At 45.3% G+C, this 16971-nt stretch overlaps 1 protein-coding gene across 1 annotated transcript in view; it reads right to left on the bottom strand.

The window, feature by feature from the left end:
* SF3B1 (splicing factor 3b subunit 1) overlaps positions 1-16971 on the bottom strand; it is a 1956191-nt gene that overhangs the window by 516579 nt on the left and 1422641 nt on the right. The window contains exon 15 of the mRNA XM_044060306.1: positions 12564-12684. Within this exon, the coding sequence (XP_043916241.1) occupies positions 12564-12684 (121 nt within the window). The remainder of the gene's footprint in view (positions 1-12563; positions 12685-16971) is intronic.

The following is a 16971-nucleotide window of genomic DNA, read 5'->3' as shown; positions in this document are numbered from 1 at the left end:
TGCGCATGACCGACGTCATATCCTCAGTCTTTTCTTGCCCCAGATGTCAGAAGACCCTAAAAAGATAAGGCCAAAACCAAAAAACACCAAACACTCCTGTACCAAATATATACATACAATATATACAATTTACAAAAGTACAACCCCACCACACAACCACCCCTAAACACAGAGGGAAGGAGGGAGGAATTGGACTGCAGCAATGTGGATCTTGAACATCTACATTTATGGTAGGTACAAAACTGTACTATGTTCTTCATCCCACATTGCTGCAGTCCTAACACTTGGGTAGAATCCCAAAGCAGAGGTAAGGGAGGCTGGCAAATCATAAAGAAGCTGGAGCTGTCAACATGCCCTGCAAAATAGCCGTGGCAAAACCAGCCCTAGATTTAGAGTAGAGAGGAAGGTGGTAATGCTTAGAGAAAGTATGCACTGAACTCCAAGTAGCTGCCTCCAAAATATCCTTAGTTGCCACCCCCTTAGAAATGCTGTTGAAGTGGCAGTAGCCCTAGTGGAATGAGGCCTAATCCCAGCTGGAATCTCCTTGCCATGATGGGAATAACAAAATGCAATGCAAATCCCAATCCACTTAGAAATAGTTTGTTTTGACACAGGCTTGCCCTGAGAACTCAAAGCAAAAGAAACAAACAACTGCTGAGACTGCCTAAAATCCTTAGTCCTGCTTAAATAATAACGCAACTGCCTGTGTACATCTAAAGTGTGCAAAATCTTTTCCCCTTATTTTGGGGATCAGCATAAAAAGTGGGCAAATGAATAGTTTGGTTTAAAGCCACACTAGAGACCACCTTAGGCATAAAGGAAGGATTAGTACGTAATGATACCCTATCCTTATGGAAAATCAAAAAAGGCTCAACCGCCATAAGGGCCTGCAATTCAGAAACCCTTCTTGCAGAAGTAATGGCCAACAAAAAAGCAGTCTTCCATGACAAATATTTCAATTCAGCAGTAGCCGCAGGCTCAAAAGGTTGTAGAGTAAGTTTCTCCAACACAAAATTGAGGTCCCAAGCAGGAGTAGGAGCTCTACGTGGGGGTCTTATATTCTTTGCCCCTCTAAGAAATTGCTTAAACAAAGGATGAGAAAACAATGGTGGGTCACAATCATAGTGAGCTGAAATTGCTGCTGCATGAATCTTAATGGAAGAGAAAGACAAACCTTTGTCCAATAATTCAGTAAGATATTGAAGAGCCACACTCAAATTAGGCTCAGAAACCTCTAAATCCTTTGCTGCACTCCAAAATAAAAATCTCTTCCATTTGTCTGCATACACTTTCCTTGTACTAGGTCTCCTGGCTTCCATAATCACATTCAAAACTTGTTGAGGAAGTTGAGACCTGCTGTGGTTCAAAACAGAATATGCCAGGCTGTTAGATGAAGAGAGTGAAGCTTGACATTGAGTAGATGACCGTCCCTCTGAGACAATAGGTGTGGAATCAAAGGTAAAGGCCATGGAGGCTTCCTTACCAGACTCCTCAGTAATGGGTACCAGTGTTGTCGAGGCCAATCTGGAGCTATTAAAATCATGCTTGGCTTGTCTTGTCTGACCTTTAGGAGTACCTTTGGGAGGAGAGGCAGAGGCGGAAAGGCGTACACATGAAGATTTTTCCAACTGAAAGAAAGAGCATCCACTTTCCAAGCTGTGTGATGAAACCTTTTCGTGCAAAACTTTGGCAGCTGGTGGTTTAGTGGAGAAGCGAACAGATCTATGTCTGGAGTTCCCCATGACACTGTCAATTTTCGAAATACATGAAGATCCAGTTTCCACTCGTGGGGATCCATGATTTGTCTGCTTAACACATCTGCTAAGGAGTTCTGTGCTCCCGGCAGAAACCTTGCCTGAAGATTTAGTTGCAAGCTGAGTGCAGTCTCCCACAAAATCATTGCTTGCCTGCATAGAGGATAAGAATGTGTTCCCCCTTGTTTGTTGATGTACCACATGACAGTTGTGTTGTCTGTTAGAATCAACACCTGCCCTGGAAGAAGTAACTCCTTGAAAGCCAGTAATGCAAACTGGACTGCCAACATCTCCTTCATGTTGATATGTAGATGCTGTAGTCTGGCAGGCCACTTGTCTTGTATCCACTTTCCATTCAGATGAGCTCCCCAAGCTATGTCTGAGGCATCTGTCGTTAGAATCTGACTCGCCTCTGGCCGGGTCACAGAGAGTCCCTTGTTTAGGTGACATTCCTGAGCCCACCACAAAAATTCCTTTTGAATGCAAGGTATTATTTGAATGACAGTGTCCAAATCCTGGCAGTGCTGTGTCCATACATTTTGAGATACCATTGCAGCTTCCTCATATGCAGTTTGGCATTGGGAAGCACCAGAATACAAGATGCCATGAACCCTAAGGCTTGAAGGACTGTCCTTGCAGTCAGCCCGGACTGAAGAGATAGTTGATGGAAGTAAAGTGAAAGATTCTTTTGTTTGTCCGGGGTTAAAAGGCCATCTGGGTTGCTGTATTCAGTCTCACACCCAGAAAGCACATGTCTTGAGAGGGTACTAGACTGGACTTTATTTCGTTCACAGAATACCCCAGGCATCTTAGCACTGCTATCACATATTCCAAATGCTGAAAAAGGTCTTCCTTTTCTTGAGCCAGAATCAGGCAGTCGTCCAAGTAAGGATAGATTTGTATTCCTTTAGCCTGAAGTAAGCTATCACTGGAGCCAGAACTTTTGTGAATACTCTGGGCGCAGTAGATAAGCCAAAGGGCAATGCAGAGAACTGATAATGGGAATTCCCAGCTCGAAAATGCAGATACTTCCTGCAACTTAGTCTGATAGGCACATGAAGGTAAGCCTCCTTGAGATCTAAAGTTACCATCCAATGATCTTTTCCCAGCAGAGGTAAAAGCTGTTGCAAGGTCAACATCTTGAACTTGGGAATGTCCAGATAAGTGTTGAGGATAGACAAATCCAAAATTGGTCTCCACGTGTTCCCCTTCTTGGTACTAGGAACAGGCGAGAATAAAATCCTAGGCCCCTTTCTGGCATAGGAACCGGCTGAATGGCCCCTATTTGGAGTAACAGAGAAATTTGCTTGTGAGCCTCTTTTCTTTGTAGAGGAGGAATGTCTGGCATGCCTTTGAAAGGAGGCAAGGTATGGAAATAAAACCTGTAACCGTGGTGAATGATATCCAAAACCCATCTGTCTTGGGTAATTAAACTCCAATTTTCTTTGAAAAGTGCCAGCCTTCCTCCCAAAGGTGCTGCCAGACGAGAAGGCTCTGGCAGCTGAAAAGGCAGGTCATTGGGTCTGTTTACGAAAGGACTGACCCCTGCCCTCACCAGAAGACTGAGCAGGTGAACTCCTGTTCTAGGCCTAAAAGAACCTTGAGCTCTGCCCCTGCCACGCCTAGACCTACCCCTAGACTGGGAATCATAAGAAGGATATGTCCACCCCTTAGTAGGCCAATTTCTACTAAACTTCGGAGGTTGAACCTGCAAAAAATCTTTAACAGTCTGCATAGACTTAGCCTTGTCCTCCATTTTCTTTAAAACTGCTTCCACAGGCGAACCAAACAACACATCAGATTGTAACGGAGCATCTAAAATCCTTGTCTTAACATGCTCAGCCAAATTCTGATCCCTCAACCAGGCGTGCCTGCGAAGAACAGAACCAGTGGCAGCCACCCTCGAAGAGGCCTGTACAGCATCAAAACCACATTGCAAAGAATGCTTACCCACCTGTTCAGAAACATGAACTAAATCCTGCAACTCTTTACACTCAATACCTTCCGCCAGAGCATCCACTTTAGACTTCAATTGTGAAAGGAGATAATTTTGGTATTTTAACATATGGAACTGGCAATTCAAAGCCCTCATGGCTAAAGTGGAAGAAGTATACACCTTCTTTCCCCATCTATCCAAAGCCCTTGCCTCTATCAGGAGGAACAGGATTTTTAACAACAGAAGCCTTAACACCTTTAGGCCCCTGAGAAACGGTTTCTGGGTCTGCCCTAGGACTCTTAAAAAGATACTTATGAGCTTCAGGCACCCTATAATACCTATCCGGTTTAACTGGAGCAGGAGGCAAAGAATCAGGGTTCAGGGAAGCCTCTGCAAAAACATCTTCCACCACATCCAGAACAGGAGGTATAGCCAAAGGCCTGTGCTGGGGTAAAAACAAAAATTCCCTTAGCCTTTTCCTGGAATCAGAGAAATCTTGACCTTCCCATTTAAAATGCTCCCTCATGGAATGAAGAGTCTCTGAAAAAGAAAAATCCTCAGGAGGAGAAGCCGAAGGAGTAGAATCATCTACATCAGAATCAGAATAAGGAGGATACTCCTGCAAGTCTTCAGCCGAAGACTCAGAAGCCTCCGAACACTGCTCAAAACTCTCAAGCTCAGGTTCCACCCTAGGCCTCTTATCAGGAGGGGGCATAGAACCTCTAATCATAGTAATCAAATCTTCTGCCATTTTAAGCATATGTTTCTTAGGCAGAGACCCTGAAGAACTAGGAGAAACCCCCACTGAAGTTAAACCTGGCCTACCTCCTGAGAGGAAACATCCTGTAACAGTACAGTCTCTCCCTGAGACTCCAAAGAGACTTCTGGCAGAACCTCCGGCTCCACCGAGCCCTCTAAAGAACCGACGTCCGGGACAGACGGTTCTCCCAACCTAGGCTTTGCTGCTTTGTCCTTGCGCTTTTTTGACGAAGCGGGCGTCGGAGCATCCAACGGCATTTTATAATTACAACGCTTCCCAAAAACTAACCTGGCACAGTCCAACCTTCTCTTAATAGTGCGTTTGTTAAATCTAGCACAAGAGCGACATCCAACAACGTCGTGCTCAGGCCCTAAGCAAGGTATACACAAGGTATGGTAATCCCTATGAGGTATCTGCTTCCCACAAGAAATACAATTATTCACTTTTTCTGACATCCGGTTAAATACTGAGGCAAGAAAAAACCAAAATATTCCCCAACGGGGTACTTAGCCAACTTTGATTCGGTCTGAAACTCCGACTTCAGAAAATTTCAGAATGCCAACCTGCACTCGCAATACTGCTTCTGCATCGGACCATGCGGCAAAAAAGACTGAGGATATGACGTCGGTCATGCGCATTTGTACCCTGACGTCAGACTAATGCGCCCTGACCGACGTCAGCCTTATACTTTGGTATTCGGGCCGACTGGGACAGCGGACTACCCAAGTGTTAGGACTGCAGCAATGTGGGATGAAGAACATCATTACTTTCATCTACAAACAAATACACCACATAGGTTGTATAGAATAGAGAAGTACATATAGGTCCCAGCAATGAAAGGGGGATGGTGGGAGGGTAACCTGGACTGCAACAGTGAATACACTCTAACATCTACATTTACGGTAGGTACACAACCAGTCTGGGGCAATGATACTGATTGCCAGTCTGGGGCAATCAGTATCATTTTTGGCTTCTCTTGTCTGACCTTTAGGCGTACCTTCGGGAGGAGAGGCAGTAGAGGAAAAGCATATACTGTAAGGGTTTTCCAGCTGAATGATAGGGCGTCCATTTTCCATGCTTGCTTGTGATAAGTCCTTGTGCAGAATCTCTGTAGCTGGCAGTTGTGCAGGGAGGCAAACAGATCTATGTCTGGGCATCCCCATTTCCCTGTTATCATGCTGAAGATTTGTGGATCTAGTTTCCACTCGTGAGGATCCATGAGGTTTCTGCTTAGTTCGTCTGCCAGAGTATTTGTCTTTCCTGGCAGGAATTGTGCTTGCAGGTGTACTTGATAAGTCAATGCTGTGTTCCACAAAGTCATGGCTTGTCTGCAGAGGGGGTAGGAATGTGTTCCTCCTTGCTTGTTTATGTACCACACGACTGTAGTATTGTCCGTCTTTATCAGCAGTTGTCCTGGATGTAGTAGATCCTTGAAGGCTGTCAGGGCATTCTGTACAGCTAGCATCTTTTTTTGATTGATAGAAAGATGCATTTGGCTTGCGGGCCATGTGCCCTGAATACATTTTCCTGCCATGTGGGCCCCCCAGGCATAATCTGATGCATCTGTTAGTCATAATCTGATGCATCTGTTGTTAGTGTCTGCCTAGCTGTGGGTAAAGTGAATGGCTGTCCCTTGTTGTGGTGACAGGCCTGTGGCCACCATCGAAACTCCTGTTGCAGGCAAGGAATGAGGGTAATTAATGTTTTCAGGCTGTGACGATGTTGAGTCACAACACTTTTTAGATATCATTGTAGTTTCCTCATATGCAGTCTTGCATATGGAATTAGCAGAATGCAGGATACCATGAAGCCCAAAGCCTGCAGAATTTTTCTTGCAGATAACTGGGTCTTTGTTGCCATCATTTTGAAGTAAGAAGGCAGTTGCCTTTGTTTTGTATGGCGTGAGATAAGCCAAAGGGCAGTGCAAAGAATTGGTAGTGCATTGAACCAGCTATGAATCTGAGGTATCTTCGGCAAGACTGTCTTGATTGGGACATGCAGGTATGCCTCTGAGGTCCAAAGTTACAAGCCAAGCCTTCTTGCCCAGCATGGGCAGAAGCTGCTGCAAAGTCAAGATTTTGACTTTTGGAACGTCCTGAAAAGTGTTTAGAATAGACAGGTCCAGTATTGGTCTCCAGGTTTTGTCCTTTCTGGGTACCAAGAAAAGTCTTGAGTAAAATCCTTGCCCTGCTCTTGCTGTGGTACTCGCTGAATAGCCCTCATGTCCATTAGGGATGAAACTTGCTTTTGTGCCTCTGCCCATTGATTGTGTGGCAGGTCTGGCATACCTTTTGTCTTTGGAAGGGTGTGAAATTGGAACCTGTAGCCTTGAGACACTATATTCAAGACCCATTTGTCCTGGGTGATCATGTGCCAATTTTGTAAAAAAAAGTGCTAGTTTTCCCCTAAGGGTGCTGCCAAAAGGTAAGTGCTTCACATTGGCAGAGGAAGTCATTGGGACTGTTTCCTGTATGGCTATGATTTGTCTTCTCCGCTTTTGGAGGTAGAAACACCCCATTGTTTAGGCCTGTATGAGCCTTGGGGCTGGGATCTGCCTCTAGGGTGTCTGTATCTGCCTCTTTGTGGCCTGTCTGACATTGGAAAGGACTAATTCTTAGAAGGCCAGTTCCTGCTGAATCTGGTTGGCTGTACCTGTAGGAAATCCTTAACTGTCTGCATAGATTTTGCCTTATCTTTCATTTTCTTCAACACCTCTTCTGCCTTAACACCAAACAAAGTATCATGCTGTAATGGAGCATCCAATAATTTTGCTTTAACATGATCAGGCAGATTCTGTTCCTTTAACCAAGCATGCCTTCTAATGACAGAACCCGTGACAGCGGCCCTGCAAGAGGCCTCCAGTGAATCAAAACCACATTGCAAAGTATGCTTTCCCACTTGTTCAGCTGCATGCAATAAATCCTGCATTTCCTTATTATCAGAACATTCAGAATTTGTCAATATTTTCTGTTTTAACAGAGACATTAAGTATTGCTGATATTTAAGCATAGAAACTGTCAATTTAAAGCCCTTACAGCCAAGGTAGCAGAAGTGTAAACTTTTTCCCCCATCTGTCCAGTGCCCTAGAATCCCTATCAGAGGGGACACTTTTTTTGCAGTGGAAGCCTTGACCCCTTTGGGACCCTGAGATATAGTTTCTGGGTCAGCAGCAGGGTTTTTATATAGAAATTTATGAGAGACTGGAACCCTGTAGTATCTAACTGGCTTAACAGGTGCAGGGGGTAAAGAGTCAGGAGACAGGCCAGACTCTGAAAATACAACATCTACAATGTCTAGTACAGGTGGAATAGCAAGAGGTCTGTGCTAAGGTAGTAAAAGAAAGTCTCTGAGCCTTTTCTTAGATTCTGAGTAATCTTGGCTCTCCCAGTGAAAATGCTCCCTCATGGTATGCAGGGTTTCCCCAAAGGAATAATCCTCAGGAGGAGAGGCTGAAGGAATAGATTCTTCAGCATCAGAATCTTCACTGGGAGGAAGAGAGTATCCCTGTTCAGAAGAGGAATCAGAGGAAATGGAAACCTGATCAGAAGAGTCATATTCTGTCTCTTGCCTAGGCCTCTTATCAGGATTGGGATGGGTACCCCTGATCAAAGTAATTAGGTCTTCGGCCATTTTAAGCATCTGTTTCTTAGGCATGGAAGTCTGTCCAGGAGAATGCTGTACTTGTTTCTTTGTCTTTAGAACTGTTTTAGTCTTTGCCTTTGAAGCTGAGGTTTGCTTGACATATAACTGTGTAGGTCTGAAAACACCCTCAGAAGCCGATGCCTGCTCAGCGGCTCTGGACCCATCTGAGGGAATGGTTTCCGAGTGTCCAATACCTTGAGTATTCAGAGACCTAGTTGGCTCCACGTGGGAGTCGGAAGCGGCCTGTGGCTCTGAGGTAGCGGGCATCAGGGGCTGTGAAAGAACCTCACTGAGAACCGGTGACTGGCCTAGCGGAGGCCTCATCGGTTTTGGACCTCAAATGCCTGTCCTTTTCCTTGCGTTTTTATAAACTCTGGTCGTCGGCTGTTCCGACGGCATTATATAATTAAATCTTCGGCCAAAGTAATGAAAGGCAAAATCGTACAGACGCTTAATAGTGCGTTGGTTAAATCTAGCACAAAACCGACAGCTAGCAACGTCGTGGTCAGGGCCTAGGCAAGGAATACAGCAAGAATGAAAATCCTTATGAGGTATTTGCTTCCCACAAGAAATACAATTGTTAACTTTTTCTGACATCGGGCTGGAGCAAGAAAAAAGTTTCCCCAACGAGATACTTGGCTTTAATGAAGACTTCGGACCTGAAATTCGATTTGAAAATCTCAGGAGTCGGCCGACCGGCACCTGCGAACTGCTTTTGCTTCGGGCACCACGCGGCAAGAAAGACTGAAGAAAATGGCGTCAGCTGTATCTTTTATACCCCTGGCACACTGACGTCAGGGAAGAGGCGACCGCAACCGACGCCGGACCAGGACTTCGGAATTCAGGCTGACTGCGGTTAGCCTGCCAGCAGGATAACCCAAGTGTAATGATTGCAACAGTGAAACACGATGAACATCTGATAGTGTGCAGAATCCACTGAGAAGCGGAGATGCTTTTTGAATCGTGGATGGATAGGAATGTGCAGGTAGATGTCCTTTATGTCCACGGACATTAGAAATGCCTGACACAAAATAAGTGGAAGAAGGGTAGGGAGAGAGAGCATCCTCAAGGAGGGGACTTGGAGGAAGGTGTTGAGGTGGGATAGGTCCAGGATGGGCCTCCATGGACCTTCCTACCGGGGGGACCACAAAAATTCGTGAGTAAAATCCCTTCCTCTTGCAGAGGGTGGGACCTCCTGAATGGTTCCTTGAGGCAGAAGTTCCTGCAGGATTGAGGGGGAAAGTGTGATTTGGTCTCTGGGTTGGGGAGGGATGCCTTTGGGAGAGGGTCTCGTCTCCCAGGTCATGAAGTATCTCTGTTTTATGACCCAGGAGTCCTGAGTAAACGGCTTCCAAGTGGGGAAGGGAAAGGGAGACTCACTTGGAAAGAGGGGTGTCTGGGTGGAGGGCCTGGTAGTCACAGACTACCAGGCTTTCACTGAAACTACTGGTGGGTGGGTGGGTGGAGTAGAGAAGAGAGACCTGGAAGAGTGCTGCTTCATGTGGTCCTTTCTAGGTTTAGTTTGCAATCTCTTAGTTGAGGACCTAACAGAAGTTTTAGCTGGGTAGTTTCTCTGAAAGCATGGGACTGGGGAGAGAAAGATATGTATCAATTCCTGCAATTCCTTGCCTCTGGTCTGGAGGGCTTTAGAGAGTTCAGCAGCAGCTGACCCAAATAGGTTTTTGTTATCCAGGGGGTGCATCTAGGAGCTTGGCTTTTATGGCATCAGGTTCAAGTTCCAATCTTAACCAGGAGTATGCCCTGATGACAGATCGAGAGGCAGCAGCCCTTGCCGATGCTTCTACAGTGCTGTAGCTGCACTTGGGAGTGTTTGGTCACTTGTGTGCAGAAATTCAGGAGAGAGGAAATCTTGGCTTTAGCAGGAGAATCAGGGAGCTCTCTTGGAGGCACGTCTTCCAAGACAGTCAAGGAATACTTGGCCGTGCACGTCTGTTAGTTGATTGCTCTTACTGCTAGGGTGACAGAAGTATAAGCTTTCTTTCCCAGGCGTTCCATCATTCTGCTCTCTTTATCAGAGGGCAGTAGAGAGGATGGTAGTAAATGAGGTTTTGTTGGTGGCCAGAAATAACTGCAGGGTTTGCAGAAGGGGATTTATAGAGGAAGGCTGCCTCCTTGGGCACCTTGTAGAATCTGTCTGGACGCTTGCGTGCTGGGGGTAAGAGTCAGGGTTTTTGGAAGCAGCCAAGAAGGCATCCAGAAAAGCAGGGTGTACTGGGGGTACAGCAGAAGGGCTAGGAGACTCCAGCTACAGGAGTTCATAACATCTTTTTTGGGTCTCAGTGACCTGATTGCTATCTCATTTGAAAAAAATTTGCATTTTGGTGATGGTCTCACCAAAGATGAGGTCCTCACCAGAGGAGTCAGTGCCGCTGGACTCCTCCTGTGGTGAACCATATCCCAGAGGAGAAGCGATCTGAGAAGTATAGGTTAGGGATTCATCGTCCGACTAAATCTCTTCTGTGGAAGAGATGTCTGGAGCAGGCCCTAAGGGGTAGAGGCGTCAAACCCTGACACAAGGCCAGAAAGGCATTGAGCAGGCCTGCCAGTCTGGAAGCTGTCTGACAGGAGAAGCAGGCAGAGACTGACAAATGTTTAATTTTCTGTTTCCTCTTATGGGTTGGAGGGGTGGACAGTGGCCAACATTCCACTACATCAGAGATTATGTCCTCACGTATTACAACTTGGGAGATGCCTCGCGGACCCTCGGATAGGAGCCTTAGCTCCCCCTCAGCGACCGAATCAGACGCCTGAAATTTCCTCCAGGACGCGACCTTGGGCAAAGGAGAGATTTCCTCCGGCCCTTCTGCCAAAGGAGGCTCTGAAGACTCCAGGTTGGACTCTGGCCCTTCACTGGCCTCGACAGCAACGGCTGGAGTGAAGTGCGCTGCAGTCTGTTCTGGCCTACTCTTTTTGGCCTTCTTGACAGGGGGCTTGTCCAAGGGTTCCGATGTCTGGTCCATCCTGGAAGCTAGATGTTTGAGTCTTTGATTTTCACGGTATAGTTTTAAGGCTGCGAGGTGGCTTCTGAGGGTCTTAGGGACGAAGGCCTAACAAATACTACAGGTGGTATGGTCATGTTCACGGCTTAGGGAGAATAGGCAGAGCTCATGAGAATCCTTATGTGGAATTTGCCTTCCACACCTACACTTACCCTTCCTACCTGACATGTAACCCAAAACAGTAGCAAGTAAACAGAAAACCCCAAAGGGGTACTTATCTGAAGTCTGATGAAGAAAGGCTTCTACTGGCAATGTGACGACTGGAACTGGCAGTCACACAGGCGACAGTAAAGCTCTGTAGAGGTGCGTGCTGATGTCTACTTTATACCAGATGTCAGAGAGAAGTGCAGGACGTCACGCACACCCTAGCGGTAGCATTTAACTTTTGTATAACGGCCGGATGTGAGTTCACCAGAGGCAAACTTCCTGACCTCATGAATATGGCAGCATATGAATAGAAGGACATCTTACTGTGTCATCACTGATCTCAACATGTTTTGAAAAAAGGCAATAAAGGACTCCCTTTCCCTGCAGCAAGTCAGTTTTTGTGGAGTTGGTATAAAAAGGCCACCAGAAAAATCACTTTACTGACTGGGCATTAACTGGAGTTCTGTTCATTCTGGGAAAAGCTTAGTTGATTGAAGCAGTAGCCTGCATCTCTTCTTAGTCTGCACCTCAGTCAGGTAGCTGTCCAGCTAAAGGCAGATGTGGATACCTTTGGTCCTGCAGTGTGCTATCACTGGTTAGACATTCCAGAAAAAAAACACTTCTGGGTTTAGCAGTTAACCTGAAGGGCAAGGAGGAAAACTGGTAATTGTGCCCACCCACCAGTACAAACCAAAAGCACTGCCTGCGTCTTCTGAAAAGAAAGAAGTGGATACAGGCAGGAATCCTTGAAATCCATCATTGACAGAGCCTAAGGAAGCCCCTTTTCTACTCACCACAGACAAACATGGAGTCTTTTAATTCTCTTTCTTGAATGGTAATGGGTTTCTTGATCAACAGGCAAAGCATATTTCGTACTTATCCTAGCACATAATGCATTTTTTCAAAGTGAAAGCCAACCAGTTTCTATTTGGGGTCAACCACACAGCAGCCCACATTCAAAATATTTAACTTTTCAATAACCCAAAACACAATGCAGACTACTACTGGGAATCATTCCAACCCAAACTTTCAAAATGAAAAGGAAATGTTTTTTTTTTGTTTACTACTGCCAATGAGAAAAAACAGACAACAATGTCAATAAACATCACAGGTAGCTCTACAGCAGCATATTACAGACCCAAGAGGGCTGGGACTACACACAACCAGGCCTAACAACTAATTAAATTCAAAGGTCCTGCATACCCACATTTTTTTAATAAAACATATGTTAAGCATTTTCCAAACACTACTAGAAAGATAGTTATGAAGATGCATTTTCTTGTATTAAAAATTAAAACTTCTACCTGTCTGCAATACGTCCCACCAAGTCAATACAGTTTTCCTGTACTTTTTCATGCCTGTTCTTTAAGATTGGTGTGAGCCTAGGGAGAAGGTCCTTTATTGGTGGTGTCATTTTGTGCATTCCTAGAAAACAGGAAATATATGTTCTTAAAAGCTACAGTGAAATATTTTAAACAGAGCATTATAAACCACTTACCAAGGAGAAAGGGAAGGAAGTTGTGACAGCATTACTGACTTAGAAGGTGGTTTACATCACAAGATACGTTAAAGGAACCTTGTGTTTATAACTGATCACGAAAAATCAGGGAAATTTTAGTTAGTGTTTGTTAAAGCTCTCAACCAAGGCACCACAGAGTACAGCTATGAGTATACTTACCACGTCTGTGCATATCAGAGTAGTACCACCACAGCTTCAGTGCCGGACAATGTCAAGCAATTACAACACATGTAGATATCTGGCCTTTCTTCCTAGGTTTCTCCATGTCCCCATGCAAAGATGGTATCCCCTGCACCGCAAAGGGCAGGAAGACAGAGTAAAGAACGATGGCTTATTCTGTAATCTTTATTTTTTGGGGGGGGGGGGGTAACAGTTGCCAAGAAACCATACCTATTCCATCTAAAACACTGGATGAAAGAAGGTACTACCTTAGGGACAAGAAAAAAGCTGGAAAGGATGGGGTGCTTCCAACACAGAATGTGGTACTCTTCTATCATCATCATGGTCAACAAGAGGTAAATGAGAAAAAGTTGGTGCCTATATTGCAGTGGTGATCCTAACATTGCATTTTTGCGCATGGGAAGTGTAACCATTTAGCCTCATTCAGGTGTACACTCAGACTTCTTGAAGAACCAAGCACTACATGACATGCAAATCACTGCAACTTGCTCATCAGCATTACAACTACATACCCGTTACACATTTTCCATGTGTGTATATGATGTACACAGCATTACAGCTGAAATATTTTTCTAAAAATACCCTCAACATGATAAACATTACGTGTATCATGAGTTTTTTTTTTACACACATTTAAATCCAACTTCTGTACACTGTCAGTTTAATAAAAATGATTCTAAGGACTTCCATTTCATTTCACTTAACTTGAAGACTATACATTTGGTGTCTTCAAAAGTTTACCAAATATTGAGAATTAAAAAGGACTATTTACACTACAATTCTGATTTCCGTTTTTGAATCAGATCTTCCTGAAGTACAGCTTACTACAGATGGGAATTCAGCACAAAGATGTCCACTCATCTGAGCTGATTTCTAGAACACTGAACATCCCCCATGGCAGGCTGGTCTTTTCCCCATACAGCAGATATCAGAAGGATACAGTAGAAAAGGAAAGTTGTGTAAAGTCTTACCATAACTATAGATGTCATCCTCTTCCATGTTGCAGTACTCTACATGTGGGTTTACCCTTCTTCCTTCCAGTTTGTCTGGCCAGGATTCAAAAGATTTTCAGTCCCTCTAGGTGCGTTGGACATCTGACGTGGCAGCAGAAGCGTGGGCCATAAATGTAATGTCTACATGCACCAACCCTCAGAAAGTACAGTTGTGTACACTTAACATAAATATAGGTGTTCGAGTGTATTCACTGTTCCAGTCATCACACCTGGGTTATCCACCTGCAGGTAGCCCTCAGTTGGCCTGAATACCAGAGACTTAGTATTTCTGAGTTGGATGCTGTCGCTCCAGGACTGACGTTGGGTCGTCAGGAGTATAAAAACAGGCAGCCGACGCCATCGCACAAGTTTTTCTTGCCCCAAATGTCAGGAGCCCCCTAAATAGGGAGATAAGTTATGGTGGGGAAAACACCACCAGTAAAAAGTAAATACCAATACCCCAGAAGGGGTAATAGCCATAGTGAGGGGAGAGAGAGCAAGAAAAAGTACAGTTGTGTACACTTACCAGAAATGTAGATGTTCGAGTGTATTCACTGCTGCAGTCATCACACTTGGGTTATCTACCTGCAGGTAAGCCCTAAGTTGGCCCGAATACCAGTGTCTTGGGATTTCTCCGTCAGATGCTGTTGCCTCTTCTATGACTTCAGGTCGTCAGGAGTATAAAACATGCAGCCGACACCATTACATCAGTTTTTCTTGCCCCGGATGTCATGAGTCCCCAAAATAGGAAGCAATTCCATGGTGTGGAACACCTTCAGTAAAAAGTAAATACCACTGCCATACGATATGGCCAAAAAAAAAAAGGATAGGTAGACAGTATAGAAAAAGTCAGGGAGCTGGAGGGAGGGTAACCAGGACTGCAACACTGAATACACTGAAATATCTACATTTATGGTAAGTATACACAACTGTACTATGTTCTTCATGTTTCACTGTTGCAGTCATCACATTTGGGTTGATTCCCAAAGCTGAGGAAGGGTGGAGGCAGTCAAGAAGTATTAGGGCTGGCTAGCAGGCCTTGTAAGACTACTGTAGCAAATCTATCTCTGGTTTTAGAAAAGATAGGTAAGTGGTAATGCTTGGTGAAAGTGTGTACTGAACTCCAGGTTGCAGCTTCCAGGATATCCCTGGTAGGGATTCCCCTGAGAAATTCTGTAGAGGCTGAGGTAGCCCTAGTGGAATGGGTTGTGATCCCCTGTGGGGTAGGTTTTCCATGGTGCTTGTAGCAGAAATGGATACAGTGTGCTATCCATTTGCAGATGGTTTGCTTTGAAATGGCCTTGCCCTCTGCCCCTGTGGCAAAGCTGACTAGCAGCTGGTCAGATTTTCTGAACGGTTTATTCCTGTCAAGGTAGAACCTAAGCTGTCTGTGCACGTCCAAGGAGTGCAGTATCCTTTCCCCTTTATCCTGAGGATTAGGAAAAAAGGTTGGTAAATGGATAGATTGGTTTAAAGCCACACTGAATACCACCTTGGGCATAAATGATAGTTTAGTCCTGAGAGAAACCGTATGCGCATGGAAGATAATGAAGGGTTCCACACCCATAAGGGCCTGTAACTCGGACACTCTTCTTGCTGAAGTGATGGCTAGAAGTAAGGCTGTTTTCCAAGAGAGGAATTTTAACTCTGCTGTAGCAGCAGACTCGAAAGGGGGAAGCATGAGCTTCTCTAGTACAAAGTTAAGGTCCCAGGCAGGAGTGGGAGCTCTCCTCTGGGGGGGTATTAAACTGTTAGCTCCTCTCAGGAACTGTTTGACCAGAGAGTGAGAGAAGAGGGATGGGCTCAGTATTGTAATGAGCTGAGATGGCAGAGGTATGAATCTTAATGGATGAGAAGGATAGGCCTTTATGGAGCAGCTCTGCTAGATAATCTAGGATTTGAGGTAAGGTGGGCACGGCTGTGTCCTTTCTCCGAGACTGGCTGCAAGAACAGTGTCTTTTCCACTTTTCTGAATAGGATTTCCTAGTACTAGGCCTCCTGGCCTCAAGGATGACATCCAGCACCCGTTTGCTGAGGGTTGCTGGTGATGTACTCAAGGAATAAGCCAGGCTGCTAGGTTCAAGGTTTGCAGCTGAGGATGCAAAATCTGGCCCTCCTGCTGGGACAGCAGAGAGGGGGTATGATGCAGGTACCTGGGTGGCACTGTTGTCAGATTGCGTAAAAGTGGGTAACAATGCTGGCGTGGCCAGTCTGGTGCAATAAGGACTGTCCTTGGCCTGTCCTGTTTGATCTTGAATAGTACTTTCGAGGGGAGGGGCAAAGGGGAAAGGCATAGATTGAGAGGTTTTCCCATGTAAAGGATAGGGCATCCACTTTCCAAGCTTGGCAGTGGGGAGTTCTGGTGCAAAATTTGCTCAATTGATGGTTCTGGGGGGAAGCAAAGAGGTCCACCTCTGGTGTCTCCCACCTGTGGATTAGAAGCTTGAATGAATTGGGTTCCGGTTTCCACTCGTGCAGGTCCATCAGATTTCTGCTTAAGTCATCTGCCAGTGAATTTTGTTTGCCTGGCAGGAACTGAGCTTGCAGGTGCACTTGGTTGCTCAAGGCTGGGTTCCACAGAGCCACGGCTAACCCGCAGAGTGGGTAGGAATGAGTTCCTCTCTGCTTGTTTATATACCACATGACTGTGGTGTTGTCTGTTTTTATCAAGAGTTGTGCTGGAAGGATAAGGTATTTGAAGGCTGTCAGTGCATTCTGTACAGCTAACATTTCTTTTTCATTGAACTGCTGGTGCATTTGTCCTGGGCTCCATTTGCCTGCCATGTGAGCCCCTCATGCATAGTCTGATGCATCTGCTGTGAGGGTTTGGGCGGCGGTGGGGGGGGTTTGAGTGAAAGGGAGTCCCTTTTTATGGTTGCAGGCCTCTTCCCACCAAAGGACCTCTGTCCTTAGGCAAGCAATGATCGGAATCACTGTTTCCAGGTCCTGAGAATGCTGACACCAGAGACTTTTTAAGTACCACTGAAGTTTCCTCATATGCAGTCTTGATAAATGAAATTA

The sequence above is a fragment of the Protopterus annectens genome, chromosome 2.part0 (genome assembly GCF_019279795.1).
Source record: "Protopterus annectens isolate FY-2018-M chromosome 2.part0, PAN1.0, whole genome shotgun sequence".
NCBI lineage: Eukaryota > Metazoa > Chordata > Ceratodontiformes > Protopteridae > Protopterus > Protopterus annectens.
The sequence above is the reverse complement of the archived record's forward strand: the minus strand, read 5'-3'. Positions and strand labels throughout refer to the sequence as shown.